The sequence below is a fragment of the Juglans microcarpa x Juglans regia genome, chromosome 5S (genome assembly GCF_004785595.1).
Source record: "Juglans microcarpa x Juglans regia isolate MS1-56 chromosome 5S, Jm3101_v1.0, whole genome shotgun sequence".
Taxonomy (NCBI): Eukaryota; Viridiplantae; Streptophyta; class Magnoliopsida; order Fagales; family Juglandaceae; genus Juglans; species Juglans microcarpa x Juglans regia.
Genome location: NC_054603.1, coordinates 6,127,646 through 6,155,524, shown reverse-complemented (window position 1 = coordinate 6,155,524; position 27,879 = coordinate 6,127,646). Strand labels below are relative to the sequence as shown.

Here is a 27,879-nt window from a genome sequence, read left to right as displayed (position 1 = left end):
AGATCAAAGATTCAAAAGGCTTCGAGCCAAAAAGTCATCCCATGGCACAAACTCAACAAAGCAATTATTGGAGAGATGTCATTTGCAAACTATACAGTATGGACCTTTAAAAACAACGGTGATTTTGCACGAGCCCTCACAATAAGCACAATCAAAATTCCGCAACTGAAAAAATGTTTCGTCTACATAGAAATAAAAATTTTATATAAGTAACTTTAAGCACTGACGTAGTTTAATATGATCCATCAGATTATATAATTATTTTCTATTATAAATAAAAACAAATGTATTACAATTGGTTAGGTTTGGATTGAGAAACACTCACAACCCATCTCATCTCATCATTATAATTTTTATAAATTTATACATAAAATATAATAAAAAATTCAATTATTCTAAATCCTAAAATAATAATAATAATATTAAAAAATAATATTCTAACAATATTTTATTCAATTTATAATTTTCATCTCAACTCATATCACTACTATTCACAAATTTTAACTCATAAATTTTACTATTATTCACAAATTATTTTAACTCATCTCTAAATCTAAATGGACGTGTATCTATTTAAATTTCATTATGCAAGATTTATGTGTAGACCTAACTCTTTTTAAAAAAGAAATATACGAATAAGATTTAATATTTTTCTTTCATAAGATACACGTAAGCTTTCAATAAACTACCTTAAGAGATTGTAATATTTGAAACGGGATTAGACAACATAATTTTGACACAGATGTCCAAATCAAATTTAAGAGGAAAACACATTTGCAACCTCACATTGTATTCTCTTAAACCAACGTGTCAAGAAACTAAAGATATAAAAGGAGAAATGATATATGCACAACTCTTTTTTTAATTATTTATATAATTATATTTTAAAATGAGGATATTAATATAAAATGATGTTACTTTTATGAGTTGTCTTACAAAAATATCCCTCATTTAAAATATAATTATATAAAATATTATAAAAAGAATTGTAAGTCTATCGTTTTCTATTTTTGTATTGGGTTATATTAGAACATTAATAGTGGACTCAATAAAGTTTAGCTAAAATTTGATTAAAGAATTCACTTTTATAAATTTAACTAGTCACTTTTCAACAACACAAAATAACAAACTCTCCAAATCTATCATTATTTTATTAAAATATTGATTTTGACATTTTCATTTATTTTAATTCTAATTATAATTTGAAGATTTATTTGTTATTTAAAAAGTACGTATTAATTTTCTAATGTTAATATTAGATTTTAAAAGAAAAAATTGGTATCAACTATCATAATAATATAGAATTAGAACTTGAAACACTCTAACAAGATGATGTAACGTCATTGAAATAATGACTGATAGAGACTAACTTCCTTTTGTGGTTAAGTTGGGATGTGGGCGCTTCGTGCTTTTGAGACACAGGAATTTTTTAGAGTTGTGAGCTCGCACGAAACGAATAGCACGCGAGAGATGAAATTTTTTATACTAAAATAATATTTGGACAGTATCTTGAACTCAACAAATTTGACCAGTAAAAATGACCAAAATTAAAAGTTCTGTAGCTTTGTTGAGTCTATTACAGTGAATTTTTATGCAATATAGTTAAATTTCAACCAAAATATAACTTTGTTGAGTTTGCTACTAGTGCTCTAAGTGTAAAAAAGTATTCATCGTGTATCTATTAAGTCATGTGAATTCATAAAATAATTTTTATAATTTTTCTTTAATCAAACATCTTTTGGATTTTTAGTATTTTTCTTTAACCAAAAATAATATCTTTCTAAAAAAAAATTAATAATATCTTTTGGATTACTGAATTAATAATCAAAACATACTAAAAAAAGGTCCAAAATAAGCAAAAAGCATGGAGGTCGATGAGGATTGAGGAGGTGAAGGAGTCTGTGTCGGTGAGGAAGTACGATATGCTGGAATCTGAAAAAAAAAAAAAAAAAAAAAAAAAAAAAAAAAAAAAAAAAAAAAAACCTAAATCCGGAGGACCAACAAGAGGAGAAGTAGAAGAAGATGGTGTCGGACGGGTGCGAGCGGCTCCAGCGGGCGCTGGAGGAGTGCCACAGGAAGGTGCCTCTCGGTCCGGCTCGGGATGCGGCGTGTAAGCACCTTAACCGGGCGCTGGCGCAGTGCCTGGTCTCGCTGGCCTGTCCGGACGAGATGGAGGCCGTCCGGAGTTTCTGCTCGAGCGGTGGGACCGCGACAAAGCGGGCCCAGTGCCAACAGGCACAGCTGTCCCTCTCTGTGTGTCTCAGCTCCCTTCAACAACCATGACGCAAACGCAGCCCTTCAGTCGTAGATTACCATTAGATTTTGTGTTTGTGCTGTATATGGAGATGAATTCGTACAACGAATAACAGAACTGCAAAATCAGGAAGGAAACTTTTTTTCTGATATTGAAAATATCATGTTCCTGAGTCTTTGCAAATTTTCAATGATGTTCAAACGATGCTTGCTAGAGTGACTGAAAATGTTCGGATCCCCATGATATCAACTTTTCTTTTCTTTTTTCCCCCTGTGCTCATCTGTGGCCGCAATTTCAATTACTTGGGTTTAGACCCAAAAAAAGAAGGAAAAGAATCAGAAGAATCCTCACGACAAGATTAAGCAGTGGTTGTATATTATCCATTACTGGGGTGTTTTCTATTGAAATTTTCCTAAAAAATTTCTTGAGACTGTTATGATTTATGTGCCACTTTCCTAATCATATATCTACCATTACATCCATAATGGCAAAATATCATATGAGAGAGCACAAATGTAACTATCACAGTAATCTGCATGGAGGACACTCATACACGCTTGGAGGATATCACAGTCATATACTCATCATCGCATTTATCTAAAATTATTACTACCACACAAACTTCTAAAGATTCTATTTTCCCTTTGGATAGATGAAGCCTCGAGGTGTTTATTCCAAGTGAAAATCTTGTGACTTCAAGATACAGACATTTCATCTTATTGACTGCAATTACACAAAATCTATGCAGAAAACTTCTCTCTGTCGTGAGGGGAAGAGTAGTCAATACTTGGGCCAACAGGAATTATGCCTAATGGATTGATGGTAGGAAGATTTCCATAGTAATTCCGCTTGATGAGTTCCATGTTGACTGTACTACTGATGCCAGGGATCTGGAAAATGTCCTTGATGTAATTGAACAGATTCGGGTACTCACGTATCAGTTTCTTGTTACACTTGAAGTGGATAGCATAAACCTGTCAATTGTCATAACAAAAATACTCAAATTTCTAAGATGCTTGAAGAATCTGGTATAGAAAAATGCCAGAGTTTCATACAAGACAAATAATGCAAAATTCTAGCTTGGATGGCATAAAGTTAGTATCGTCTTGAAGTGTTGGTTCTCCAGTGTAATTTCTTTAATTATATTAGCAAAAGCTTCTAAGATGTCCTCTAAATTTAGAAACATAAAACGACTTTTAATGACCCGGACCACACCACTAATCAAATGATGCTAATTCCAAAAAGAAGCAGCACGGTTAAGAAATATCTGTTCGTTGAGCAGTAATTTCTACAAAATACCTGTCTCTCAAACTCCAATCCAAAAGGATACATTTTCAGTAGAGGACTACAAATTTAAGAAGATATTCTAGAACTTTAACATGCCTCGCTGCCTAGAGGATGAGGAATAAGGAAAACTTCTGACATTGAGACTACTGTGTCCCCATCTGAAAATCCACTTATACTTGAAGTTACTCGAAGACAAACCCTTGGACGAATATGATGGTTTCTTTGAATAATAGATGTTTATCAAGCAAGGAGAAAGGAAAGGGACAACTACTAAAGGACACTCTTAAGATTACAAACTTAGAGTAAAAACAATCCAAAAAAGAAAGCTCGATGGTGCCATCAGTAGACTTCCAATTATGATATTTCCTCACAGCTTTTTTTTTTTTTTTTTTCAAATGATTCAGACAATGACAAGATTTACTTATTTTTCTGACAGGCATCAATTGTAGCTTGAAATACATAGATTACCTCATCAAATCTTATGAGGGTGACAAACAATCGAATATCTGCTTCACACACTGAGTTCCCACATATGTAACGTTGCGTGCCAAGTAACTCCTCACATTTGTCCAATGCTTCATACAGCTGTTTCACGGCCTGCCAAAAGAAGGATCAATTAGAACACTTAAAATAGTAAAGCTATTGCAAGAATCCTTTCAGAATGTAAACAATACAACAATTCGCCCATATAACCTAAATGACCATGCCATGAAACAATACATACCTCATCATAAGGGCCCTGCTTCCTCGCAAACCCACATTTATAGACTCCATTATTTATCCCATGGTATATCCATTCGTTAGTCTCATCAATTTGGGCTTGCAGGTGAGGAGGATAAAGGTCCAAAGCTGCATTCTCTGCTATATCATTGAATTCAGTATTAAACATGCGGATTATCTCCGAACTCTCGTTATTAACAATAGTTTTAAGTTTCTTATCCCATAGTACCTGTCATAGAGCAAAAACCAATAAAACGGTAGAGTTTAAACATCTATTAGCACCTCCCACAAAAAGTAAAAGATAGCAGATGAGAGAAGGGGCACTTCATGTTGGTAACATACAGGAACCGTGTACTTTCCAGTGTAGCTTTTACTAGCAAGCTCATAAAGCTCTCTAATACTTTTTGCTCCGTTCAAAGGGTCAGGTTCAGCTCCTGGTTCCTCTGTCTTTGAAGCAGGAAAAGCCCATCCCATATGCTCATCAGTTTCCTTTGTTCTTTCCCACTTGGGTTTGACAGACTGAGCATAAGCATATAGACAAGATTGATTTAGTCATTAAAATTTGAAGCCTCCCCTAGAAACTTATCATAAAGTGCACTGACCGTGAAACCAATGGCTTTGTCAAGTCCTTTGATCTTCAAGTATGCAAGGCATCTGCAAGCCCATGGGCAAGCATATGATATGTAAAGATGATACCTTCCAAATTCTGCTGGAAATTGGGATTTTGGATCTCGTGAAATAAAATTACGGAATGTTGAAGCAGTTCTCGTGAAAGCACCAGAATCTGATATCTCATTTAGTGAAGATCGAGCCATTTGAACAAAGTGCTGGAAAATATGCAATTGAAAATTATCATTACTTCAAACATTTTAAAAATTCATGGGGTTTAGGTTCCATGGGTGAGTCTTAAGGGCTCTGCCGTGGGGTGGTTCCCCCGTCATAAAAAACAAAAAAAAAAAAAAAAAAAAAAAAATCAAAACCATACAAACATATCATTTTGTGTTTTTTTCTTGCCTTGGCAAATGGAACATATAAATCAGTTCAAAGACTTGTCAACTTATCTTTGAAGTAGCATAACAAACCAGCAACTTTTATATACTGTTATAGCAGAAAAGTCATTATCTTCGGGAAAGTATAAATTCAATATACAAAACTAAAGTAACACGCAGACACAAGGAAAGTATAAACTCAAAATACAAAATTACGGTAACACATAATTGTATAATGACTCTGGTTTGATCGATTTGACACATCTCTGTCTAGATTCAGTAATTTTCAACACCAAATCACTTCATAGTTAAGATCTCATTTAAAACTCAAAAGATTCCTTTTCACATAAATAGTAAGTAGCTGCCGGATGGGGATACATTAAGCAAACTCAACCCACAGGCATGCCTCACTTTTCTGAAATGCTAAACATACAACTCATTGTAATTGCCAGATTTCCGAATCCTGGAGGCAAAATTGGAATTCTGAAATTCTGGAAAGGAACCGATACCCCAAATATCTTGTTCAAGATAAAAACAATAGATAACTTTAACCAAAAAAATATAATAACAATAGATTGCGACATGAAAACTTGAAAATCATTTAAAAACAGTTGCATGCTTCGCCAACAGAAGTATAAGAATTATCAATACTCTGCGGACATCAAAATCCAATAAAAACAAATTTATACAGTGTACAAGAAACTAAAATGGAAAAATCAAATGTTCAATATAACTTTTATTTAGTTAAAATAAGTACAATTTCATGTCATAAGAGATGTTTTCAGCAGCAAACCAAATGTTACAACAGCATTAACCCATTATTTATAATGGAAAACGATATATGGGTTCTTAAATCATATTCGTGTCAAACTTCTCCGCAAAAGAAATTTCCAATGGAACAACCAGATCAGACCAAAATTTACCCTTTATCAACTCCCCTCATTTAGTTTGTAATCCTCATTTAGTTTGTAATGAGGTTTTGTGGCCAGAAGACAGAAAACAGATCCTGAAGGAGTAGTCAATGAAAGAATTCAAAGTCAAAAATTATTCTGAGAACAAAATAATTCATAAAAAGAAAGCTGTAATCACAGTACTGGTGCTAGTAAACCTAGTTTAAAGAACTTCATGAAAAGGCATTCGGTTTCTTTAATAGCAGCTAGTGTCTTTAGCAGTTCAACAAAATCCCAGAAATCATAACACGTCAATGTAAGCCAACACGAGAGAGAGAGACAATAAAGTATACCGTATACCTGGACGAGCTGCTTCTTTGTGGCAAATGTTGAGAGGGGTTTGTTGAAGTCGTCGATCAGAGTATCAGAGAGAGTGGGCTTATTTATTTCAGTCAACGCGATAACACTTCAGTTGACTTCTCGGCCCCCCCACCTACCTTTCTTCAACTTCGAGAGGCTAACCGACCGAGGTCATGGTCCGCAAGGACATGGTATCGGAGGTAGTTGTTAGAATATTACGATTGTCATTCTTTCAGTAGTGAACTCGTTTATTCATGGTATCACAGTTGTCTAAACCAACGTCACTCTCCTTTCCAAAATTTGTCCACTCATGGTATACCTCAATCAAATTTTCTAAAGATAATAATCAGGAAGATATGTATAGCTTGAAAAAAAAATCTTTTAGACATTTCTCCTGTAATTTGAAAAAGAAGAGTGGATCGATGGAAAGTATGAAAACAAAAACCTCAAAGATATTTTAGGCCGTGGATGTTGAGTTGAGTTTAATTTAATTGAGTTTTTTATAAATAATAGTGAGTTAAAGATAGTAGAGCGAGTTTTGTGAGATCCACCTTAAATGAATTTAAATGTATTTGAATGTTAAGATAAATTTATATATATTTATGAAAAATTGAAAAAACTTGAAATCCCACGTGTAAAAAAATTTTGCATTGAGTATTTGGATGTTAGACTTAACTTAAAATTAGACTGAACTGAATCAAACTCAAATGAGTTTAACATCAAAACGGAGTAGTTTAGTTTTTATTAATCCAGAAATGAAGATCAAATGTTTTAAAGAAGTATTTTTGTTTTTTAGATTGTTTTGGTGTAAGAGATGCATAGATTAAAGACAGAATTTTTTGGGGGAAAAAAAAGAGTGCTTCTGTTTACAAACATAGATTGCAGCCATTATTTGTCTTCTCTTGGGTCTTAGGTTCAGAGATTATTGCTACGCCTCAAGACTGTCAACCTAAGAAGAACATCAACAAAAAATCAGAAGTCCAAGGAGATGGTATGTGTATCATCAAAAAAGAAACCTTCACGAAACATCTTTCCACATTTCCATATTCATCTGTGAAATATTCTCTTTGATATCAACGGAAAAAAAATCTTTCAATCAATGGAATAAAAATATAAATCGCATACAAATTTAGCTCGATGAAACATTGTATCAACCAAATAGAAGGCTGCTGTTTGATTCTAGATAAGGTTGATTGAGCTTGTATCAGCACAAGGCAGAGCCAATTTTTCCACATAATGAGCATCAAAGTTATAAAATCGTACATGTACATGAGTATGGCTGCTGTTCACCTTCCCAACCAAGGCTCAGACGACTGATACAACTCAGCCTCAGATTTCTCAAGAAACAGCTGGGAAATGGATGCTTCAATGAGTTTGGTTGCTATTTGCTGCATTCTATTTTGACCAGATTCTAGGCAAATAGAGTCTTGAGTGAATTTCACAATACATCAGAACATCGAATACAGGGTTGATCAATAAGCCTAATTGCAAGGCTGTCGGGCCTTGGAATGAGGGCAGATGTCAAGCTGTTCCAAAAATGAAAAGTCAACGACTCATTCATAATCTTTTTGAACAAAGCATCCTGTTGAGCTTTCTCGGTCTCAGTTTCCGGTGTAGCAAAGTATCTGTTTGCAGCTCAAATAGGTTAAGCAATAAACAAGGAAGAATTAGAGATCCAGGTGAACATGCTGCACAACTTGTTTAAAAATGGACAAACGCACATGGCCACTACGCTGTTCTGGAGAGCCAAAATCATCGACACAAGGCACTGTTTCAGAGTTTCTATGTAAAGTATTAACATATGCCAGTTAGCCTGATTTATACAAGGGATGATATGTCAACGAGATAGTCTCAATCAAATGCCATAATTATTGAAGAGAACAGCAGTAAAAATGGAGTCCATAGTGCTTCTTTATCAGCAATTGGGAACTTCCATTCTGCTCAAACTTCATCATCAAGCATACGAAGGTTCTATTCTGGTTAAGCAGGACTACTTGGGATTATCATTATTAAGCACATCAGTAGCCATCATCAAAGTAAAGAAAACGCCATAGTTAGTAGACTAAACAAAGGGGGTAAGACTTTAAATTTCTTAAACCCTCTCCCTAGGATCCACTCTCCAATATACCCAGGGACCTTACAAACTGGGCAAACTTCGAAGTACAAACTAGGCAAACTGTCACCTTCAACATCTTGCATAAATATAACATATTTGACATGACACCACCAGAGCTGTACAAAAAAAAGTAAGGAAACTGTAATTTTATTTTTCCCATGAAGGCTTCAATGGTCAGAATAAAATCGATTACAAACAATAAGAAAATTTTTGCTGTGTACACATTTTAAGTAAGGTTCTATCAATAAGTATTGATACTGAATTTGCCTTTACTAATTAAGGATAGTGAAATTATGGAGTTTACCCATTGCACATCAGCCTAACAACTTCCACAGCATTATGTAACTCCCAACTCCATCCAATTTGCATCACATAGACAAGTATAATTTATTCGTGGAGTTCAACAAGATCCTCTATGATTCCCACCCGGAGGTGCTATTTTTAACTTTATTTTTTAGCTTTTAAAAACATATATAGTAATTAACAGCTCCAAATTTACCAACTTTTAAATATATAGTGCAAAACTTCAAAATATAGTGCAAAGCAGCTTTGCCCCACTTTCAGTATTGTAGGGAAACAGCATAGGACATATAGCCCGTACCAGGATGTCACTTTGGCATGTCTATAGATTCAGCTGAAACTTACAAGCAATTATGTTACCCAAAGTAATAGTAATTGTAATAGTTAAAACTTTCTCAACCATTAACCAAGAGACTAATAAAGCTCTTATTTGATAAAAAAATTAACCAAGAGATGTTAGACAGGGAGTGGGGAGGGGTAGCAGGGGAGAAAGTTTTAAAAATTAAGCAGAAAATTGTGCAGCAAGCAACAACAATGCAGCATTCTCTTACCCAATTCAAACATCTAACAGGCCAGCTGCACGATTTAAGATTTGGCCCCGTTTGGATAGTGAAAGTGTTTCATTTCATCTCATCTTATTATTACAACTTTCTCAAATTCCCACACAAAATATAATAAAAAATTTAAAATTTTCAAATCCCAAAACAATAATAATATTAAAAAATAATATTCTAACAATATTTTATTCAATTCAACTTTCATCTCAACTCACTATCCAAACGGCACCTTAGGGCTAAGGGTGTAGGTGCCCATATCATCTAAAAGAATACAAGTATTTAATGAATAGATTATCTAGAAACTCAATTTTTTAGAGGCTACAACTAAAAAAATTTCTTTTGATTTGCCTTTTCTCTTAAAAGTATTGCCATGCTTACACTCAAAAGTTGTCTGGATTGTAAATTTCCTCACCTTATATGCACTAAAACGTATAAGTAGGTATGGAATTCAGAAATATACCTTAAGATATTCTGAGAACTGATAGGGAAGAAAATGAAAGAATCTTGCAAATTCAATTCCAGCCATTTAGTGGATACATTCTCTTCACCCAAAAACTTCCTTGTAACTCTTGTCAAAAGATCAGCCCCATTCCATCTTGGACGTGTATCATCATATGTCATATAAAATTCTCTCAAGCACTCCATTATGAAGGGACTACATGGAAAGGGGAGGAAATATCATATACAAACTTCCAAAGTATAATCCAAAGAAACAAACTATCATATACAAAATGCTGTTAAAATATATGAAGAAAACATCAGTTCCATGTCTGACACCTCAAACTTAAGTCTTTCTTTTTATTCATATACGAATTATTTCCCAATAGCCCTAAGCTCTTTCTCATCAACCTTTTTCACAAAGCTATTGCAACTAAATGGGATGCTGAGAAACAGAATAGAATAAGAACAGAATGCAACACAAAACAAACCTGAAACCATGCACAGAAGAAAACTTTAGGAATGAAAGCAATCCTATAAATCTTCCGATTCAATGCTTTCTTTCCCCCCAAACTTAAAAGGCAGATTTCAGTGCAAAGCAACATTAATATACAAAACATAGAAAGTATCATGGTTTCTGATCATTAACCCAATCCACCTGATAGTGAAGAAGGGGAAGAAACAAACACAAGTGCAATAAAATATTATTTCAACTAAACAATCAAATGAATTCATATCACTGGAGAATGTGTTTTGAATCTTTTGATAGTACCTGTGCTTTCTAAATGCCATCACAGCACCATTCAAAGAACTTCCAGCGAGATGATCCTCCATACCAACAGAATTATTAAGCACAGATAACGGCTTCAAAACAATGATATCAGAATCAAGATATATTCCACCATATCTGGACAACAAAGCAAAAGAGAAATAATTGTTTAACTTGAAAAAAAAAACTTGGCAACATAAATGCTAAAGTTACAAATGAATGAAACAGTCTATTTCAACCAAGAACAGATGGACAAAAACCAGCATCAAGAAAATTAGAAAGGATATCACAAAGATCTGACAAGAATAACTTGTTCAGTATTAGCAGATAAAATTTGACACCACCTAAGCATTCAACAACCACGAATAATTTCCTCAACATGCAGTAGGGAAAACTATGTCTTCTTGCATCTCAGAAAGCAGTAAAAAAAAGCAGTCTCCAAAAAAGCACACATAATATGAAACTCATTTATTGTCAAAAACTTCTTAGAGGAAAGTGACATGAAAGCCTCTTTTCCATAATTGCTGGTGGGAATGGTATCTTTTACTGACAACCAAACACATAAAATGAAGGAAAACATTTCCATTTCCTCTCTCCTGACAATAAAGGAGAAAATTACGAAGAAACTTTGTTGCCTCAAAAGTTATTTAATCAACCTCGGTTTAAATTTCATTTTTATTTGAAACACAAATATATATAAACTATATATATAAGGTTGAATTCTTTTTTTTTTTTTTTTTTGAAAAGTTAAAAATTTTATTAAGCATAATGTAATAGGCGAAGCCCAAGTACACATGAAATATACAAAAAAAACACCTAATTACATTTAAAACTAGAAAAACGAAGACAAAAACTCGTTTACAGCCCCACCCTCGAGTACAATAGCAGAGAACCAGCTAAGTAGAGTGCTTATAAAAAACTTCCAAAATGCATCTCTATTGCGTTCCCGATCATTAAAGCACCTCTCATTTCTCTCCAACCAAATACACCACATAATACACAGAGGCATCATTTTCCATGCAGCTGTCACTTGGGAACAAGTATGCATTTGAAAGTTGGTCTAGCTTGCTAGAAAATCGACCACTGCTTCTGGCATAACCTAGCTCAGCCCGACCCTTCCAAACACTCCATCCCACAGCACTTTAGCCATTTCACAATGGAGTAGTAGATGGTTCACTGATTCCGCTTCTTTCTTGCACATAAAGCACCAATCCAAAACAATCATTCCGCGCTTCCTCAAGTTATCTATAGTCTGAATATTCCCTATTGCTGCTGTCCATACGAAAAAAGCCACCCTTGACGGAACATGAGCCTTCCAAATCCTCTTCCAAGGAAAGCCAATATGGTGCTGATTTAGTATCACCTTATAATAAGACCGAACTGTAAACTTTTTAGAGGCTGTTTGTCTCCAGCATAGTTGGTCCCTGCCCTGTCTTCTTATCTCCACTGAATACAATAGTCTAAAAAAATCAGAAACCTCCTCTACTTCCCAATCCTGGGCAGATCTGGAGAAGCCTACATCCCAAAGCACCACTCCATTGGAAAAACCCATCACCTCAGAAACTGAAGCTTGCTTATTAGTCGCCAATCTGAAAACAACCGGAAATGCTCAAGACAATTCAATATCCCCACACCAAACATCAGACCAAAATCTGATTTTTGAACCATCACCAACCGAGAAGTTAACTTGTTTCAGGAAGCAACCCCAACCTTTCCTAATAAACTTCCATAGACTCACTCCATACGAATCCCTACACTCCTTGGTACACCATCCTCCCCAATCACTACCATACTTTCGATTGATCACCCCCCTCTACAATGCTTCCTCTCCCCATGGTATCTCCATAGCCACTTCCCCAACAACGCCTTATTAAAACTACATAAACTATGAATACCCAAACATCCATCAGCAATCGGGCAACAAACTTTTTTCCAACTCACTAAGGGAGTTTTAGTCTCCTCTCCCAGTCCTCCCCATAAAAAATATCTATACAATTTTTTAATACGGTTGGTCACACCAACTGGTAAAGGGAATAAAGAAAGGAAGTAGGTAGGGATATTAGAGAGAGTACTCTTTATAAGAGTAATCCTACCTCCTTTAGATAAGTATGTCATTTTCCAAGCTGCCAACTTCCTCTCTATCTTCTCTACCACCCCGTCCCAAATGTGTTTGGCCTTAAAAGATGCCCCTAGCGGTAGTCCCAAATATTTTATGGGCAGAAAAGCAACTTTGCACCCCAGAAATTCTGCCAAGTGATGAATGTCATGGACCTCTCCCACCGGTACCAACTCTGATTTACTTAAATTCACTTTTAATCCCAAGATGGCTTGAAAACACAGCGGGACAGCCCTCAAAACTTGAATTTGTTCCCCAACAGCCTCGCAAAAAATGAGGGTATCATCAGCGAAAAGCAAGTGTGATATTGTAGAAGGGCCATTAGAATTAGTTCCCACTGAAGAACCCGAGATAAATCCTGCTTCTACCACTGCCTCCACCATGCGACTCAAGGCCTCCATAACAATATCAAATAGGAAGAGAGATAAGGGATCCCCCTGCCAAAAACCTCTAGAACTCGGAAAATACCCACAAGGCTGCCCATTAACAAGCACAAAAAAGCAGACAGTTGAAATACAATGGCTTATCCAGCCACACCACTTATCTCCAAAGTCGCATCTTCTAAGTATATACAAAAGAAAATTCCAGTTTACATGATCATATGCTTTTGCCATGTCCACCTTAAAAAGGACCCCCGGAGCCCCTTCCCGCATGCGGCTATCTACACATTCATTTGCAATCAACACCGAACCTATAATTTGTCATCCTCTAACAAATGCATTTTGAGATTTAGAAATGATCTTCTCCATCACTTTGCTCATTCTATTTGCTAACACCTTTGAAATAATCTTATAGACACTACTTACCAAACTAATTGGGCGAAACTCCTTCAACTCCGAAGCACCCACTCTCTTTGGAATCAAGGCAATAAAAGCGGCATTCGAAGTCTTCTCAAACTTTTGAAACTCATAAAATTCATGAAATACCTTCATCACATCCTCCCGCACAATCTCCCAACAATCCTGAAAGAATGCCATAGAAAATCCATCCGGCCCTGGAGCTTTGTCTCTCCTCATTCCACACACCACCCGATGCACCTCAAGCTCTTCAAACGGCCTCTCTATCCAACTTGCTGAAAAATCATCCACCGCTGCAAAGTTCAATCCCTCAATCTTAGGTCTCCAAGCTTCCGTCTCACTTAGGAGGGAACTAAAAAACTGCACAGCATGCTCCTGGATCTCGGCAGGTAAGGATAGCAGATTATTTTCAGTTTTTAACATCTCAATAGCATTGTTACGTCTATGAGAATTAGCCATTTTATGGAAGAAGCTAGTGCACTTATCTCCCTCTTTAAGCCAAAGAACTCTCGACTTTTGCCTCCATGATGGCATTTAAGAATGGCATTTATTTTAAGAATGGCATTTAACCCAATGAACCAGCATTCACCTTTAGCACCGGTGAAGTTAATTAACAGCATCAGTTTCTTGATAAGGATATATGCTTTTATTCTTCTTCTTTTTTTTTTTGACAGGTACATATATACTTTTATTCTGATACCAATTTATAATAAAAAAAAAAATGGACATTTTAAACAAATATCCTTGGGAAGTGTCTAGCCTGAGCACAATCAAGTCTCAATTGAAATCACATTACTTTTATCAAAGTATGTTCATTCCTAAACAAACTTATAAAATGATTTTTTTAATCTAAGTATATACATCCCGCTTCTGACAAAAATGTACCTTAAACTGGAAATCTGACTCAGATGTCCAAGGGAATGTGGTTTATCAGTAATGAAATTATCTAGATACTTCTACATAGTGAGTTCCAAGTAGAACATAATGAATCGACAACCATAAAACTAGTATTGTTCTAATGTCCAAATCATAGCCCTTAGTTCCAAACCTTCAACCTCAAGGTAGAATTATTCACATGAACTTCCCTTTTTTCCCAGTAAAAGCAATTATATTACAGGCAATTACATCGATGAAAGTTCATTAAGGAAAGTTTATTCACATGAACTTTCCTAAATGTGATTATGTAATGTGTATCCGGCAGTTCATAATTTGTTCTGCATTATTTTTTCACTTAACCTTCGTTTTTCGTTGCAGGAACTAGAAGACTTAATATTCAAGTGCCTTTTGTGAACTGTTCCGATTTTCTCATTTAACCTCTTTTTTTCTACTAATGAGAAACTGGAAATAAACTCAAAGACTCACTCACTGGATAACCAACCCTGCCACGGTATGCCTCTGCTTCTCATATCAATACACTTCAATGGGTTATGAAAATAGTTTAAGATGGTTCTTCATGTAAAACACATGTTTTAATCTAAGGTGCTCTTCTGGATGGGCTACGTTTGTGTCACTCACTTGGGTTGAGAGATTTATTGGTGGAATTAGATTCAAGTGTTGTGATGGGTTGGTTAGCTTCCGGGGTATGCAAATATTGGTTTCTTTGGGATTTTTGGGAGGAGGTAAAAAGCTTGTTCATTTGCTTAATAATCGGTTTTGACATAATTTTAGAGAGGCTAATATGGCAGCAGATTTTTTGGCAAAAGAATTTCAGATTTTATTGGTGATGCGTTTGTGCAAGGACATTTTCGGGGCATTGTTCGGCTAGATAAATTGGGCATTCCTTATATTTGACATTGATTTATTTTATTGTGCAGACTATTGTAAGCATGGTTTTCCTCCACCTCATTGAGGATTTTTAATAATAAGAGGCTAGACCTCGTTTTTTATTAAAAATAATAATAATACATAAATAAATAAAAATCTGAGGTGCTCTCTCCAGAATTACATTAAATTTAGCAGATTCAGAGATTATTCAGTTTTACGATGACTATAAGGTTGTATTCATCTAATCATCATATGCATGACCCCCCCTGTTTTTTTCCCTACCGTTTTACATTATTCCTTTCCCAAGTCACAATGCATCAATATTTCCACACACTCGCGATTGATAGGGTCATGCCCTAACTGGTGGTGGACATGTTGGCATGTTGGCAAAATAATATGGTCAGTGCAACTCCAAGGCTTGGAAGATTGCCTCCTTGTGTCTGATCTGGTGTATTTGGTGGAAACGAATGCTTGGACATTTCAAGATTGGAAGAAGATGGCAATAGAATTAAGATTGCAAGAAGATGGCAATAGAATTAATGTACCTGGGCTTTGCCTATTTCTATGAATATAACATCTTTGATTACCTATCAAAAAAAAAAAAGAATTAAGAGTTGGGTGTTACGTATTGCATATTTCCAGTTAACTTGGGTAGCACCACTTTGGGCTTTAAACAAAATTTTCCATACATAATTTTTCAAAAAAGGGGTCATACTACATTTCCCATGTATATGTTCATCTGATCTTCATGTTAACTAAAATAGAAATCAACCAACCAACCAAAGCCTTCATGGTAGATACTCCAAAATGGACTGAAGAAACTCAATAAACAAAATTACTGACGATTCAGTACCTGATATGAAAATATATATGCAACGAAGCATGCTTACTTGTAGAGAGCGGCAAGACGGACAAGCTCACTGTAGTGAGTACCATAAAACTTTGTCTTTCTCCATTCAAACCAGACAGAAGCAAATACATGGGTCGGTGTATCCTTCAGCAATTCATCAAGATTTGGCATGGCAACAGCAACTTTGTAACTTATTAAAAAAAAAAAAAAAAAGACTTTTAGGTTGGAAACCAAACCAACAGAGAGATGTAAGGAAAACAGCAATTTGGAAAAAATACCCATCATTCACAAAGCTGTATTTGAAAAAATCAAGCTCAATGGTCTCTGAGAACACCACAACACAGGCATCTTGATGCTGAGAAAGCAAACTCTCAAGTCCCGCTGGTGCCGCACACCATACATCCAAGGCGGCGAATTCCACACCATAAAAACTCTCATATCACACTTCCCCTTCCTGAAAAACGCATCCATGAAATCTGAAAACGAAAGACGTGGATGCAAACCAGGAAAATAACCCCATCTTTTTCCGTCTGCATATATATGACCCGAAAACTCAGTCTTACCCCCAACCTCATCATCATCCACGTTATCCAACCTACCAATCTTATTGGATGAACTCAAATATCTATCATTAGAATCAATCATTCTATTAGCATCCAATCCATTTCCTATATTTTCAACTAAAATCCTATGCTCTGCTCTCTTACTTTTTCTCTTATCAGAAAGATTCGAAAGCACATCGTTTGTATTGATAATTTTCCTAACATTCAATCCATTATCTACATTTACATTTTCCTCTAAAGCCCTACGCTCCGCCCTCTTCATCTCACTTCTTAGTCCCGATTCTCCACCATCATCATTTAGACTGCCATCATTCTCCTTATTCGCCACGTTAACACCAATGTGGTTTTCTTTGGATTTCGATTTCCTATTCCCCTCCGGAACACTCAACGGCTTCTTCGCCAGAAACGGGACTCTCCTGAACTCATTCAGCCACAATTTCTGGACCAACCGGTCGCCTCTTGTCAGCGTGGTGACCCCAAGACCATCGGGGTCTTGAAGCATCGGATTGTTCAAAGGGTTCAATGCCTCCAAGTTGGACTTGAACATTTTGTCCCTCCTCAGGAAGTCGCTCTTCTTCTCGAACCAATCCCCCCATCCTTCCCTCAAGGGCGAGGCGGTCCCACGGCCAGTCGCTTTCACCAACAGCGCGTCCTCGATAGAAACCACCTCGGTTACCTTCCGCCGCACCGTCTCGTCCACCGGCACGTCGTCGGAGCCAAACGCGGCCTTACTCCGATCATCCACGCTCGATCCTATCACCAACCCCAAACGATCGTCGTCCCACTCGTCGATGGAGCGCTTGTTGATAGCCCTCCTGATGGCCCCACTGAGATGGTCGAAGAAATATCCGGAAACCCTAATTTGATCCGATTGGTCGTTTTCTTCATCCTCCGCATCGTCCTGCTGTCCTTGATCTTCCTCGACGAAATCGAGCTCGTCGATTTTGTCCTCAGAGGTGGCAACCCCATCTTCTTGTGTGTCGGCGACAAGGGGGTCTGAGTCGACATCGATGTCGTCTTGGGAGTCGGGGAAGTAGCGGCGGTGGTCGGGTTGAGATCGGGAGTGAGAGAGGCGGCTGTGGAGGAGAGAGACCGAGAGGAGGAGGAGAAGAGCTGAGATGACGGCGCAAATGTGGACGCCGTACCGTGGCCGCCGACGTGTCCGGAGGTTTCGTAGCATTTCTCGACGTTGGAATTAACTAGCAACGGACTTCATCCGCATGCAATGAGAGCGAGCGGAACGGTAGGGATTGTTCAGGTTCGAGATTCTGTCTTACCGTGGATTTTAGTGGGATCCGTGATCGGCCAGAGTCTGAACCAGCCCAAGGCACCGAGGTGTTACTCTGTGAATAGAGGCAACGGGTACAAGCCTTGGCCCGCATCCCTACGTTGTTCTCGTCGTACTCACCCATGACATCCAAAAACATGCGCACGAGGTTGTTGCCATTGCCTTGTCGGGAAGAGATTAAAAAAAAAAAAAAAAAAAAAAAAAAAAAAAAAAAAAAAAAACTTAAAATTATTCACTTAACCGTAAGACAGTCCTTGTCTACCAAATGTATGTATTAATTTCTATTAAAGCAAGGTTTTGTGAAAAGAAAAATTATTCTCTATTTACCACATTAAAATACTTTCACATTCCATAAAAAATCTTATAAGTATGAGATGTAAGAATGAATAATAACTAATACATAACATTTTTTTGAAAATTATGGTCTTTAATATTTTTAATATAAGTAAATAATAAATAATTTTTTTTATATAACTTAAGCATAATAATGTAAATGCAATGATCAATAATTTTTTTTCTTTTTTATAGTAGAAGGAACAATGCTACTCTTGTTTATTATTTTATAATTTTTAATCATATTAATAGATAAATGATTTTATCAACGGTTAATATTTGAACCCACCCAGAGCTAGAACCGTCCATCAGGTAATCCAAATGAAAAAAAAAAAAAAAAAGAGTAGAAATAGAATAATCATCGGGCTTAGAATCAAATCCCTTCATCAATCAAAAATTTCTAGAAAGAAAAGGGAAATCATCAGTATCTGAAACTGTAGGATTAACCAAAAAGAATCTCTGAAACCTAAAAAGAAAAGGTCCGACCAGCAGTAAGGCTACAAAAGTAACAGCCCAACTACAAAGTGAGCAACCGCTGGATATGCTTTACAGCTGCAGAGATGACTTTGTTAGTTCAAGCCACATACGAAACCACAGTCTTATATACATAAACAGCAGCATCTCTTCCTTTAATATTCAGCATTGTAGTTTAAAGCCCCAGTCAAAAACATTTCAGATGATGCTTCAATTTGAATGATAGAATATTCCATAAACAGCTTTACTTCCCCATTGCTTTCATCATTTGCACCAATATCTGCAAACTCGTGTTGTGATGCCTTGAATCTGGTGACTATGCTGGGGAGAACTAAAATTTTGATGAAATTCCATTTCACAGTCTTTGCCTCTGTCAAGAGTAGGCCAATATCTATCCACACAAACTTTCCCACAAAAAAAAATGTTGATGATTCTACCAATATTGAAGCACCTGAAACTTTCACAAGACGCTTAAGACTGTTTGGCAATGGATCCCAAAGCCAATTGCTGGTTTTTTCTCTTACCTTCGTCTGGACTGATGTATATTGATTCTTCTGGTGCCCTTTGCATCGTAGAAATCCGACTGCTTAAGCTGTTCATTGTGTTACCAGAGGCAATGCCACCAGTGACAGGACAAAGTTCGTGGGCATTTCTTACTATTAGATAAACTTCTTCTTTTCTTCCTATAAATGACTCTGTAGATGAAGTGGCAGGTATCAGACAACCTAGTGACAACTGATGTGCAATGGGATCCTTAATTCCCAAGCCATCCTCATCGTTATGACTCTTGCCTTCACAAGCACCGTGGATGCCAGCCTCTTGAGAAGACTCCTTTTTGTCTTCACATTCAAAAGCATCTTGTGAAGGCCCTTTTCCATTTTCACATTCAAGTCTAAAGAATCCCTCACAATTTCCTGCTTTTGGTTCTCCTACACAGTTTGAACCTCTTTCAACATCAGTATCAATATTCTTATTCTCACCACTGATTGGACCAATCACATGTGACTTTTTGACACTTCGGGATAACTTGTTTTCCTTATCCTCACTTCCAACCAACTCCTCACAACTTCTGGTTTTATCCTTACTTTTTACTGAATTTTCTTGTTGTAATACATCCGTACTCTTTCTGAAGTTTGGCCTAATCAATTTTCTTCTTTTGCACTGCTCACCTGACAAGCCATCACTCCCAGCATTTTCATCACAGACTCTACCCTTTGAATCATTATGAATTTCCCGAACTTCACTCCGACGTTTGAAATCCCTATATGGTGTCCCTCCAGCACTCGGATTCTTGAAATCCACAGGAGTACCCTCAACATTAGTTTGGTTGACATTCTCGGTTGAAGAAATATTCATTTTCATCTCCTTTAAGTTCATTTCCTGGCAATCCCTTTCCAACTTGGGGTTAAAGGTTGATTGTTTTTTATTTCCAAAGTTTTCGACATCATATCGCTTGACCGACAATCTAGGCTTTCCAGGCTTTGCCCATTGGCAGGGACTTTGAGGTAGCATTGTCATGATTTCATCTGCTGATTTATCCCCATCCTTGTGGCCAACGTCAGCATTTTCCTTTACATATACATCTGAGGCCAAAGCTAAACGAGAAAACACACTATTCCTGCTCTTTTTGCCACCAGAAGACACATTTTCAGAATACTGATAACAGTTGACATCATGATTTAGTGATTTTGAATCATGGTAGTACATGCCCCAATGCTTGAGAGAATAATCATGTCCATTCAACTGGACTTGACCCTCGTTTGACAAGGGTATATTACCAGCAAACGCTTTGTTCTTCTCTTCATGCTGCAAACCTTCATGCTCAAGCTTCCCTTGTGACTCTACAGGAAAGCTGTAATCAAAGTTAGGGGAAGGGTAGATACCATACTTTTTTATCTTTGCCCATCGGCAGTGATTCTGACGAAGCATTGCCATGACATCATCTGCTGATTTATCCCCGTGACATTCCTCATGGCCAACGTCATCACCATTTCCCTGTTCACATACATACGATGACGAAGCTAAACGAGAAAACACACTATTCCTGCTCTTCTCACAGATAGAAGGCATGTTTTCAGAATAAGAATAAGAGTTGTGATCATGATTTAGTGATTTTGGTTCATGGTGGCGCAAACTCTTATGTTCAGGAGAGCAATCAAAACCATGCAACAGGACCTGACCATCGTTCAACAAGGGAATATTACTAGTATACCGTTTGTTCTTCTCTTCCCGTCTGACACCTTCATGTTCAAGCTTCCCCCGTGACTCTACAGGAAAGCTGTAATCAAAAGGGTAGATACTGGGACTGGAAGAATAAGATGGAGGAACCTTGTTTTCACTCCCATTATTCCCAGTCTCTGATAAAGTCAAAGCAGCTGGACACCATGAAAAAGAAAGGCCCTCGAAACTTTGATTTCCAGAAAATTCTGTGGCCAAGCTTTCAGAATAAGAAGCCCCAGAGAAAGGCAGACTGATCCTGTAGTTAAAATCCTCATTACGTTTGGGGGTAGAAAAAGAAGCATGGTTCCCAAAACCAGAACTATCGTCTGGACATCTCTTCATACAATTTGCCCCTATAGATAAAAAATAGGATTGGTTTTTCGGGGAAGGAATGAGATTCCCAGCATGCATCCTGTAAGGGGGGGGAGCACATTCTTGAAATGAATGAGAGCTGCGATCAATTGCAGAAGATGATGAGTAACTTGAGTTAATGCCAGGAAGGTCAGGGTAAAAAGGGTGTGTACTCGTACCAATTGCATCTCCACCCAATGTTGAAGGTAAAGGGTAAGAAATTTGTGGCTCACTTGAGCCAGAGAACGTGGAATGTGTACTGATTTTATCTTGAACCCCAGAGTCTGTTTCCCAAATGACCTTGTTGGAGTAGATGGATCTATGAAGGTTAGGTTGAGATACAGTACGGCGCTCAGTTGGAAAGGGTGGCACAAATTCTTTGTCCATATCATGCTCACATTCTAGTCTGTTACTCTTTGCAAACCTGCCATGATCAGGAACTTGTCCATGCTCAATAGACAAGGTACATTCACTCCCAGTTCTCTCACACATGGCAAATCTGCCTCCATCCCTTCCAACATTAGCCAAAGAGTCCCCAAAAGACTCATCCAAGGTAACTGGTCCAAGCTCAGTGTAAACTTCAGGTTTATTCTCCACTCCACGAATCTTTGCAAACCTGCCTTCGTCATGTTCTCTTCCAATGCGTCCAGAAGATTTCCGAGTGTCATCAGTCGAAACAACCAGTCTGTGATAATCATCAGAATAATCCTGATCTTTTATCTTATCACTCATTACAACCCCACCATCATCATATCTCATGACTTTACCCATAGTACATGCACCTGCAACTTTAATTTTGTTTGTTCTCCTTTGAGGTAGGTCATCTGTTACCTTTCTCAAACTAAACAAGCATAGAAGCCTATGAACCTAAAAAAACACATAGTAAAAGGCATCAATAAAATACTTCGGAAATTGATTTCATTGAATTCTGAATTTGATAGGAAGGGAGCAGACCTGCTCTTCAGACAGCCCAAAGTTAAACTTCTTAGCTGAAAAGTAGTTTTCCTTTATCGCATCACGAAATTCAGCTTCAATAAGTGGTCTACAACTCCAAATAGGAGTGAATCTTACCTGAGAAAATAATAAAAACAGTTTAGAACTAAAATTCGGGGCACAAAACAACTCCTAAAATCCTGCTCCCTACTAATACTTTAAAAGGAGAAATGAAAAAACTATTGGCCCTAAAAGAAATGTACTCAAGAAAGATATCGATGTCCACACCTGTGCTGGGAATTGCTTCCTGGATGATTGGAATGCATGGGGCACAATATTCTCTGCACCATCGGAGCATGCCCGGAAAACACCATGAAGTTTTCTCTTCTCATATTCAAACAAGAACAAAATCATTCCAGCTTTAACATGCTTTACAAAGTGACCTAGAAAAGCTGGAACGCCAACTAGTCTCTGTCTGAAACACTCACTTTTGGTAGCACTGCTCAACATAAAAATTGCACCATATTGAGGAACACTTCCAGGGACACCATGCTGCTCTTTATCAAAATCCATCGATTTCCTTGATGTGCTGTAAAATTCAATAATGATGATAATGGAAAAATAAACAATATCAGGGTACTATGGATTAGAGCCCTAAAAGAAATTTCCCTGTTTTGTTAAGAATCCTTTACTTTAAAGTCCCCATGTCCTGTCAAGAACCACATTACTTATAGATACCCTGGGGAAAACTTTATTGCCACTACTAACTCTAACCTTCTGAGGCCTGAGCACACACACACAGAGGGTTATGTGGGCACAGACCTAGTGACCAAGGGTAAAAAGGAAAAAAATGTAAGAAAGTAGAACGTGGAAAAGTAAAAATCATAGCAGCACCTTTTGCAGCCCGATATTTATCTTTGAGCAATTTAATGAGATCTCTTGCTAGTTTAAAAAATCCACATCCTAGAGTAAACTCCCTGAACTCCTCGATAAAGAACAAATCGATCAACCGAGGCTCAAGAATTGAACCATAATTTGAGTTTATGATAATACTTTGATAATATGAAGAAGCACGATAAACCTTCCTTCAGCAATATACGTAACAATAAATTGAAAGTTTTTTTTTATAAGTAAGAGGTACCAATAAATTGAAAGTTATATGAACCAGAAGGACTTCTTGTTCTTCTTTTTTAGTTCTTTTAAGTAGGCATACGAGAATTACTTAATGGAAAGCTGTATAAGAGACTTAAAAAGATGAAACATTTAACCATATCACATTTTTTAGCAACATAAACAGAATATATGCGTTTCACCATCATATTCTTCACAAGACAAAGAAACATGGATTTCCTCTTCAAAGTGGCAACCTGTTAGAATTGAAATATCAGATTATTCACAGAAACCAGCTTCCCATTTAACTATCAACTTTTCTGGTTAATCAATTGTGTCAACCAAACCTATTGACAAATGCGATCCTAATCTGATAGAATTAACATAACTGCCTCCATATCTGTTGCAACTTCTGGACCATAGAAGCAGTAGAGTACCAAGAGTTAATATAGATGTCAATTTAGTAATGATGCTCGTATTCTGACTTCAAAAACCGACACTATAAGCTAGACCAAGCCAACCAAGCGACCAAAGAAATCAAACAAAACGAAAAGCACGGAGATCTATAACTTGAGGACTGACCAATGGGTTTGTCAAAATTTTATGATCTTTGTAATTAGTATAGCATCGGTATTAGCCAAAAGCAATATCAACAGCAAAAGAACGATTGATTCATGAATCTAATGGAAACTTTTGCGAATTAAAATTCAGACACTCTCGTGCAGGAACAAAATAAATACATAATATCGATATTGTAGCCATTCCACACCAACTAATAATGATGACAAGTTCTTTCGAAATGATAAGTAAAACTAACAATGAGATTTGAGCATGAATGGTCTTGGCTTATATTCAGATTTTCTTCATGCAAAGATATGAGAACCAATCTCAGAACAGTAACAATTTCAGAAACAGAAATCCGGCCTTCACTGACTCTGTTTGTTTCGACTGAAAATACTCGAAGGAAAAATCTCCCAAAAATACATACATACATACATATATAGGTGCACATAAAATGCATGTTGAAACGCTGATAATTAAACAAATAAAAGGGTCGGCACAGTTAATGGCAGAAACACCATACTAACCAGCTTTTACAATCCCTTTTCATAAACGGAAACCAAGGGCAAAAAAAAAAAAAGGAAAACCAAAAAAACAAGGAAAAAAAAAAGGTGAGAGTGAGGGAGAGACCTGTAGTGTAGTTGCAAAATATATCTGTTTGGCTCTCTCCGGTCCCAGAATGGGGACTTCGAAGAAAGACAAAAGGATCAACGATTGATTTACAAAAACAGGCAGCGGTTAACTCTGCATGAAAGTGCTGAATACGAAGGAAACCGAAAGGACGTGTGCGCGAGAGAGAGAGAGAGAGAGAGAGAGTGAGAGAGAGATCACGTGAAGAGGTATTTATATCCGAGAAAAAGTAGTCTTATAGCGTAATATTAGGGTATAGGGTGGGCTATGCTAAAGAATTTGCTAATGGTAATGGGACGCGATATGCGATGCGATCCGATGCGACAGTTGGGTGTGCTACCCACGAATTTGGATCAATATCCTTTTAAAGGGCTGCCTTTTTAATTTTGAGATTAAATTTCTATTTTCAAACATTATTTAGGCCTACTTTATTTTCACGATTTATCTCTACTTATTTTATTTCATTTTATCTAATTATTATAATATTTTTAAATTTTTATACAAAATAAAATAAAAAATTTAATTTTTCTAAATTTTAAAATAAAAATAATATTAAAAAATATATTCTAACGATATTTTATTTGACTTTTTAACTTTAATCTCAACTCATATATTCTCATCTCATTTGTAAAAACAAACAAGGTCTTAATTTTTTAAAATTAAAAGTTGAATAATATATTATTATAATATATTTTAATATTATTTTTTATTTTAGTATTTAAAAAAATTGAATTATTTATTTTATTTTGTGTAAAAATTTAAGAAACTTTTAATGATTAGATGAGATGAAATGAAATGAGTTGACTTGAAGGAGTTGTGAATGAGGCTACGTTTGGATGTTGAGTTGAGTTACGTTCTTTATGAATAATAGTGAGTTGAAATTGCGGAGTAAGTATTATGAAGGCTATTTAATATGAGTTTAGATGTATTTAAATGTTAAAATGAGTTTATATATATTTATGGAAATTTAAAAAAGGTTGTGACTCCCACGTGTAAAGTAGTGTTGAATTGAAAAATGTTGTGAGTTACATGTATAAAGAAGTTTTAAGTTGAAATAAGTTTAGTAATTTAAGAGTTGGGTGTTTAGATGTTGGACTCAGTTTAAAATTAGACTAACCTGAGTTGATCTCAGTACAGTCCAACAACCAAATCTTTGTTTTTCAAATAGAATGTACGATACTTGCGCACTCTAAAATTATATCTAGTATTACTTTACAAATCATTCTCCTATCAAACTACATCAATTTATTTACTTCGTTTTATAAAATTTTCTTATAAACCAAACGTTCTCATAGATGAATGAACTTGTTAATCAATAATTATTATTTTATTAGATGCAATCTTGTTAATTCCTCTTTTCAAGATATTATTATAATTTGTTAAAATATTATTATTCGCCTTAGATTTTATTACTTGAATCGATAGAACATTTTAAGTAGTTGAGTAGTTTACATTTGAAATAATTTAAAAAACATATCATATCAACCTTAAAAATAATAATATCTAAAATGAAGAATATCATTATTATAAAGAAATTATTATTGATATATTTTAATTAAAAATGATAAACTAATGACTATTTTACAATTCTATTTAAATGAAAGATAACTTTGTAAAATTAAACTTGTTCTGAACAAAATGACAAAACTACCATTGTAAAATGAGTAGGACAGTTGTAAAATAAATATAGTAAGTAATTATCTAAAAAAATACTAATTAAAATAAGAAAATGATAATATGACTTTTAAATATGTTTATTAAATGTGTCTACTCATATATTTTTTATTTTTTATGAATGATTACAAAAATAATTATTAATGAATTTATATATTTTTTTCTTAATAATTAAGTATGCTTAAAAAATATTTACAAAAAATCTTTTACATTAATGTGCAGCCTAACATTATCTATTAAACAAATATCTTTTATATAAATTCTTTAAATTCCATTACGTGTTCACGTCATTTCAAAGTCAATCCAATTGTCTTTTTTTGGCCAAGGCTCCTTTGTTTTTTAAAAAATAACTTAGTAAAATAATTTGAGATTAAAATTAAAAATTAAATAAAATATTATTAAAATATCTAATTTTAATATAATTTTTTTTAAGATTTAAAAATTTTAATTATTTATTTTATTTTATATAAAAATTAAAAAAATTGTAATAATTTTATAAATAGTAGTAAGATAGTTTGTGTATAGTAGTAAGATAATTTGAGTTAAGTATTTATTGAATTTTGGGAAATGAGAGATAAAAAATTGAATAAAAAATATTATAAAATTAAAATATTGTTATAATATAATTTTTGTTTTATAATTTGAAAAAGTTAAATTATTTTTTATTTTTTATTTGAAAGTTTAAGAAAATTGTAATGTTTAGTTTGAAAATATTGTAATGATTAGGTTGAGAATGTTTGTGTTTGAATGATATTTGAGAAGGAAATGAGATGAGATAAAATTATATGAGATGAAAAACTTTTCTAAACATCTCCTCTCTAATCGCGATTTCTACTGCCGTAGTTGAACAAGAAACTCAGGGAATGCTTAGTGAATGATATGAGATAAGAATTTTGTGAATAATAGTAAGATGGTTTTTGAATAACAGTGAGATAGTTTACTTAAGTATTTATTGGGTTTTAAAAAATGAGAGATAAAAAAGTTGAAAAATATTATACAATTAAAATATTATTAGAATATATTTATTGTTTTGGGATTTAAAAAAGTTGAATTATTATTTTTTTAAAAATTTAAAAAAATTGTAATGATTATTAGTTTAATCAAAGTCCCCCCCCTCCCCCTCCAAGTCCCCTGCTTCCTGGTCCTTTAATGCCAGCAAAAAAAAAACCCTATTGCAAGAAAAATCCAAGTCCCCTACTTTCTCCTCTTCACTATACTAAGAACTTGGACTTGGACATATTCCGATCGGCAACACAGAAAGGAGTTATAAGGTAACTGTAGCCCCCCTCTCTCTCTCTCTCCCTCATTTTTTGTAATCTCACTGTAAATCAGTCGGCTGTAATCTCTAGAGGGGTTAGAGCTAAGAAGTTAGGTTAGAGCTGGACATTAATATAACTAGCAATAGTGTTAGCGATTGTCTAGGAGAGGAACCATATAATCCAAAACAAGTCCCTTTCCTCATGTATATAATCCAAAACAAGTCCAACCATCTAAGATTTTCTCTTTTTGTGCATTACTCGATCAGTGTTCTTATG

At 35.5% G+C, this 27,879-nt stretch overlaps 4 protein-coding genes across 6 annotated transcripts; 1 reads left to right on the top strand and 3 right to left on the bottom strand.

Moving 5' to 3' along the window:
* Nucleotides 1-1,824: 1,824 nt before the first annotated feature.
* On the top strand, nt 1,825-2,499 carry LOC121267761. The gene has a single exon (XM_041171806.1). It carries the CDS (start codon nt 2,023-2,025, stop codon nt 2,281-2,283), a length of 261 nt encoding a protein of 86 aa, XP_041027740.1. The 5' UTR covers nt 1,825-2,022; the 3' UTR covers nt 2,284-2,499.
* Nucleotides 2,500-2,819: 320 nt separating this feature from the next.
* Nucleotides 2,820-6,771, bottom strand: LOC121267760 (glutathionyl-hydroquinone reductase YqjG-like). Of its 3 annotated transcripts, XM_041171804.1 has the most exons (7): nt 6,501-6,771; nt 6,174-6,256; nt 4,864-5,088; nt 4,604-4,780; nt 4,266-4,490; nt 4,010-4,138; nt 2,820-3,228 (listed from the first exon to the last, which is right to left on the bottom strand). In XM_041171804.1, the coding sequence occupies exons 3-7, from the start codon at nt 5,074-5,076 to the stop codon at nt 2,995-2,997; spliced, it is 978 nt and encodes a 325-aa protein (XP_041027738.1). In that variant the 5' UTR covers nt 5,077-5,088; nt 6,174-6,256; nt 6,501-6,771; the 3' UTR covers nt 2,820-2,994. The 3 variants fall into 3 exon arrangements, with proteins under 3 accessions (XP_041027738.1, XP_041027737.1, XP_041027736.1); XM_041171803.1 differs by lacking the exon at nt 6,174-6,256 and having other exon boundaries at nt 6,494-6,771; XM_041171802.1 differs by lacking the exon at nt 6,174-6,256 and having other exon boundaries at nt 6,501-6,769.
* A 1,113-nt stretch (nt 6,772-7,884) lies between these two features.
* On the bottom strand, nt 7,885-18,223 carry LOC121267758 (uncharacterized protein At4g19900-like). Its single transcript, XM_041171797.1, is given in 6 exon segments — nt 7,885-8,125; nt 9,934-10,128; nt 10,684-10,818; nt 16,248-16,397; nt 16,486-16,588; nt 16,591-18,223. Coding segments are annotated over 6 exon segments (2,130 nt in total). The 5' UTR covers nt 17,951-18,223; the 3' UTR covers nt 7,885-7,938.
* A 591-nt stretch (nt 18,224-18,814) lies between these two features.
* LOC121268124 lies at nt 18,815-24,851 on the bottom strand. The gene is made up of 4 exons (XM_041172252.1): nt 24,671-24,851; nt 22,658-22,958; nt 22,391-22,507; nt 18,815-22,303 (listed from the first exon to the last, which is right to left on the bottom strand). The coding sequence occupies exons 2-4, from the start codon at nt 22,940-22,942 to the stop codon at nt 19,337-19,339; spliced, it is 3,369 nt and encodes a 1,122-aa protein (XP_041028186.1). The 5' UTR covers nt 22,943-22,958; nt 24,671-24,851; the 3' UTR covers nt 18,815-19,336.
* Nucleotides 24,852-27,879: the final 3,028 nt, after the last annotated feature.

Excerpts from the sequence above, each read along its gene's own strand:
- LOC121268124 (XM_041172252.1), bottom strand. The coding sequence starts at position 22,942 with ATGGATTTTGATAAAGAGCAGCATGGTGTCCCTGGAAGTGTTCCTCAA. Across the intron at positions 22,508-22,657 it reads GGAAGCAATTCCCAGCACAG|GTAAGATTCACTCCTATTTG; the intron begins GTGTGGACATCG and ends TTATTTTCTCAG. Across the intron at positions 22,304-22,390 it reads TTGGGCTGTCTGAAGAGCAG|GTTCATAGGCTTCTATGCTT; the intron begins GTCTGCTCCCTT and ends GTGTTTTTTTAG.
- LOC121267760 (XM_041171803.1), bottom strand. The coding sequence starts at position 5,076 with ATGGCTCGATCTTCACTAAATGAGATATCAGATTCTGGTGCTTTCACG. Across the intron at positions 4,139-4,265 it reads AGCAGGGCCCTTATGATGAG|GCCGTGAAACAGCTGTATGA; the intron begins GTATGTATTGTT and ends TTCTTTTGGCAG. Across the intron at positions 3,229-4,009 it reads CCCTCATAAGATTTGATGAG|GTTTATGCTATCCACTTCAA; the intron begins GTAATCTATGTA and ends GACAATTGACAG.
- LOC121267761 (XM_041171806.1), top strand. The coding sequence starts at position 2,023 with ATGGTGTCGGACGGGTGCGAGCGGCTCCAGCGGGCGCTGGAGGAGTGC.